This window comes from Equus asinus, chromosome 20, assembly GCF_041296235.1.
Source record: "Equus asinus isolate D_3611 breed Donkey chromosome 20, EquAss-T2T_v2, whole genome shotgun sequence".
NCBI classification, from domain to species: domain Eukaryota; kingdom Metazoa; phylum Chordata; class Mammalia; order Perissodactyla; family Equidae; genus Equus; species Equus asinus.
In genome coordinates, this window is record NC_091809.1 from 89254321 (window position 1) to 89258685 (window position 4365).

Sequence of the window (4365 nt, forward strand, 5' to 3'; positions counted from 1 at the left end):
ATTCAAAGAGAGACCATCCAATTAACCTCCTTTACATCATGTTACTGTATTAGACTCATGAGGAAAATCCTTAGATTTTTATCATATCAAAACATAGACAGTAGCATAAATCAGCAGTTCTCATTTGGACTTAGAAATTTGGCATTTCTAAAAAGTTATTAAGGAACTGAAAGAGCTTTGGTCTGTGTGAATTATATATATCATATTTACCACATTATATACTAAAATAGAATTTTTAAATAAACTTCAAAATAACAATAAACTCATTATGATAAACTTAAATTACATACTTTATTTTAAAGTACTGTAGTTTATATAAAAAGAGTGATAAGAATGGTGTTATTTGACATTCAGAAATATCCTTAATTTCAGATTTAATAGAAGAGGTGGATTCTCATATTTATGTCTGCATTTTATCTATCTATCTACACCTCTTATATAGCCTCTGAAAAATTCCACTATATACACATAAGAAAATGAGAGGGAAAAGAGCTAATAAAGTCTATAATTATGAAAATAATTTTGGCCTTTTGGACTCCCTAAAAGGGTCTTGGGAAATCCTGAGAGTACCCGTTGAGGAGCACTCAGTACGGTAATTACCCAAAAGTAATCAAGGGGCTATCTTGAAAAGGAATGAAGAGGAATGCCATAACGTGTAAGTATACACTACTCTATGAAATATTGTCAGTTCCTTCAAATATCTCATATATTACAAAAATAATGCTACAGACAATATTATCTATAATGAATCTCAGAACAATAAAGTATATTGAGAGGGTAGCTCAAATACCCTCTGGAAAGAAGAGAATCTCTAATGTTTGTAAATTAGTTGCTTCTGCCAATACCTTCAGTGTACTGATTAGAAGTCTTTCCATCTTTCCAGGACCTTGATAAGAAAAGATCTTAAAGAAAGTGAGATCCCTCCTCCTTCACAGTAATTGAATGACATTAGCTAGAAGAATGCCTGCTATCAATGACACCCAGTTTCATCCCCCCTTCTTTCTCCTGCTAGGAATACCAGGACTGGAAACTGTACATATCTGGATTGCTTTCCCATTCTGTATTGTGTACCTTACTGCTCTTGTGGGGAACATCACTATTCTCTTTGTGATCAAGACTGAGCACAGTCTCCACCAGCCCATGTTCTACTTCTTGGCCATGTTGTCTATGATTGACCTGGGTCTGTCCACCTCCACCATCCCCAAAATGCTGGGCATCTTCTGGTTCAGACTTCAAGAGATCAGCTTTGGGGGCTGCCTTGCTCAGATGTTCTTTATCCATATGTTTACAGGCATGGAGACTGTTCTACTGGTAGCCATGGCTTATGACCATTTTGTTGCCATCTGCAACCCTCTTCAGTACACCATGACCCTCACCAATAAAACCATCAGCATCCTAGCGTCTGTTGTTATTGGAAGAAATTTAATTCTTGTGACTCCTTTCGTGTTTCTCATTCTGAGGCTGCCCTTCTGTGGGCATCACATCATCCCTCACACGTACTGTGAGCACATGGGTCTTGCCCGGTTGGCCTGTGCACCCATCAAGGTCAACATTATCTATGGGCTCATGGTGATTTCCAATATCATTGTGGATGTGCTCCTGATTGCATCTTCCTATGTGCTTATCCTTCAAGCTGTGTTTCGCCTTCCCTCTCAGGATGCCCTACTAAAGGCTCTCAATACCTGTGGTTCTCATGTCTGCGTCATGCTGTGCTTTTACACACCAGCATTTTTTTCTTTTATGACACATCGCTTTGGTCAGAACATTCCCCACTACATCCACATTCTTTTGGTTAATCTGTACGTGGTTGTCCCACCTGCCCTTAATCCAATTATCTATGGAGTCAGGACCAAGCAGATCCAAGAGCGGGTTGTAAAAATATTTGTACAGAAATAATAGTTCTATAGAAAGAGTCAGAAGATATATCCACACACTACCCAAATTTAATCACCTGAGCTCTCTTTTAAATATTTATTATATTAGATGGTAGTAGCCAGATGTTTCATTTTTATTCTAAGTCCTTTAGGGTTGACAGATAAAGCAAAGCTACCTTTGCGGCCCACTCTCTTCACCCACCCCCATGCAACTGGACAAAGGGAAATGGCTAACTGAAAAGACCTCCTCTCCTTGGGAATGCTTTATGCATCACAGGTACTTTACACAATATAGAAATCAGTCTAGCTCATTGAATATTAGTGATGTTTATCTTTACCTTTATGTTATCCACCAGCACTTTGGGAATAGACATAACTCAGTTTATTTAAAAACATAAACTTGCATGAAATTTAACCCAGATACACTATCTTCTCAAATCTGTTCCAGTGTTGATCCACTCAGTTGGCTCATTGATCCGTAACTCATAATATTTAGTTAGCGGCATGATATCACCATGGCCCAAAAAAACACTTGTAAAAATTCCAGATGCTTGGAGACCCTTCTATTTTCCAGGTTCCACGTTTGAAGAAAATTCTCAACAGCTTTCCAAAGTGATTTCACAATTTTATACTCCTACTTACAAGCATGAGAGATCTGATTGCTCCACATTCTCATCAACATTTGATCTTTTTGGTCTTTTGAATTTTAGCTCCTTAGTGAGTGACAGTCAGTATCTCATTGCAGTTTAATTTTCCTTTCCCTAATGACTCATAACGTTGATCATACTTTCAGCACTTACTGGCCATTTCTAAATCATCTTTTGTGAAGTATGTTTTAGTCTTTTCCAACAAGTACAAAATTAGCTACTTTGAGATATATCTGTTCATAGCTCAAAAGCCTTTGAGAAATTGGAGTTCAAATGTAAAACTGCCTATGTCAAAAGTAAAACAATAAAGCCAGTAAAATTATATATATCTACGTACATCTGTTATATATCATATATTATATGTAGTAAAATTAACTTTAAATAAAGGAATCTCCAGAAAAGGTAAAGCTACTTATTGGATATATTAGTCAAACTTTTGGAAAAAAATAGTTTGGCAGACTCAAGTCGGGCCCCTTAAACTATGGCAAACTGTAGGCACAGGTTGGAAAACCACAAGGGAGAATAGGAACAGTAAATGTGAGGGATATTTACAACTTCTTGTCCCAAAAAGAAGTGCTTCCTGGAATCTAGAGACACAGAGAGCAATGTGAAGAAACCTACCTGACAGGAGTTGGGATTTATTTTGAGGGACTCCTCTAGCCCATGATGACCTGCAGGTCACTGCAAGGAGAGAACAGGTGGAAACCAGAATAAATATTCTGATATATCTCCTCTTTTACCCTCCTGTTAGTGCTTTCTATTTTCTAAACCCAACCAGATACAAAAGACAAGGGAGGCTATCAATGCAGCACATACTTGTGAGTCCTCCAGGATACAGAGTATGCAGTGGTCCTGGAGAGGCAAAGAGGAGATTCCAACACATTGGCCCACATAGATGAAGAGTTAGAGAAAAATTCTGAACAAAAACTTGAAGCCCAGCATTTTTATATATTCTCCTCTCAATAACCATTCTACACTAATTTTTTCAGGATTATATCTGCAATATTAGATATTGTCTCTATTTTTGTTCTCAGAGTCCCATTAGAAGAGATTTGAATTTCTTTTTATCCTTTTAGACAGACCAAGAGTTATCCAAAATAATGTTGATTTTAAAAAAGCATGTGGACTAATACACTTTGAAGTCAAATCTGATATGTTTACCTTGAGGATTAAAATTTGAAAAAAGGAGAAATGAATTAATCATGTAATCACCATGTTTTACACCTGTAGGTCTACATATTCTCTATAACTTCAGAGTAATCTCTATCTAAGGCCCAAAGTGGGATTTTAAAAAGCTGATATTACAGAAATATTCTTTTATATGTTTTATAAAACTCTTGGGTATTGAAGAAAACATTGAGCTTTCTAAAGCTTTAGCTAGTATAGAAATTCAAAAACGTTGATAGGAAAATGCACAGCCAGATATGTCACATTTTGTAGAGAATATTGTAAATGATCAAAAAGAGTCGCCAACTTAGTTTCCTTTACATTCTTTTATCACAAAAGAAATCAGGGCTCCCTGAAGAGAAGATGATTATTAACATTGGAGTTATATAAGTAAAACCATATGTAAACTACCTTGAAATTTGCAGATAATTAGTTAGCCTGATAGCTCACAAGGGATCTTCTGTTATTTGTTCAAGAAACGTAGTTGGCTTGACCATTACATATGTAAACGGCTCAAATGACAAGCAAACTGCTATTGATTTAGCTTATGTTTATTGAACACCTAATTAGTGTGTCGTCTACCTCATAAGAGGAGCTTAGTAAATGTAGGTTGAATCAAGGAATGTTTGTTTGACATATGAGCATCACTTACATCTAGCATTCAAACTAAATACATT

At 36.3% G+C, this 4365-nt stretch overlaps 1 protein-coding gene across 1 annotated transcript; it reads left to right on the top strand.

Annotated features, from left to right (window-relative positions):
• The first annotated feature begins 960 nt into the window (after window positions 1-960).
• On the top strand, window positions 961-1896 carry LOC106829000 (olfactory receptor 52E4). The gene has a single exon (XM_014837845.1). It carries the CDS (start codon window positions 961-963, stop codon window positions 1894-1896), a length of 936 nt encoding a protein of 311 aa, XP_014693331.1.
• The last annotated feature ends 2469 nt before the right edge of the window (window positions 1897-4365 follow it).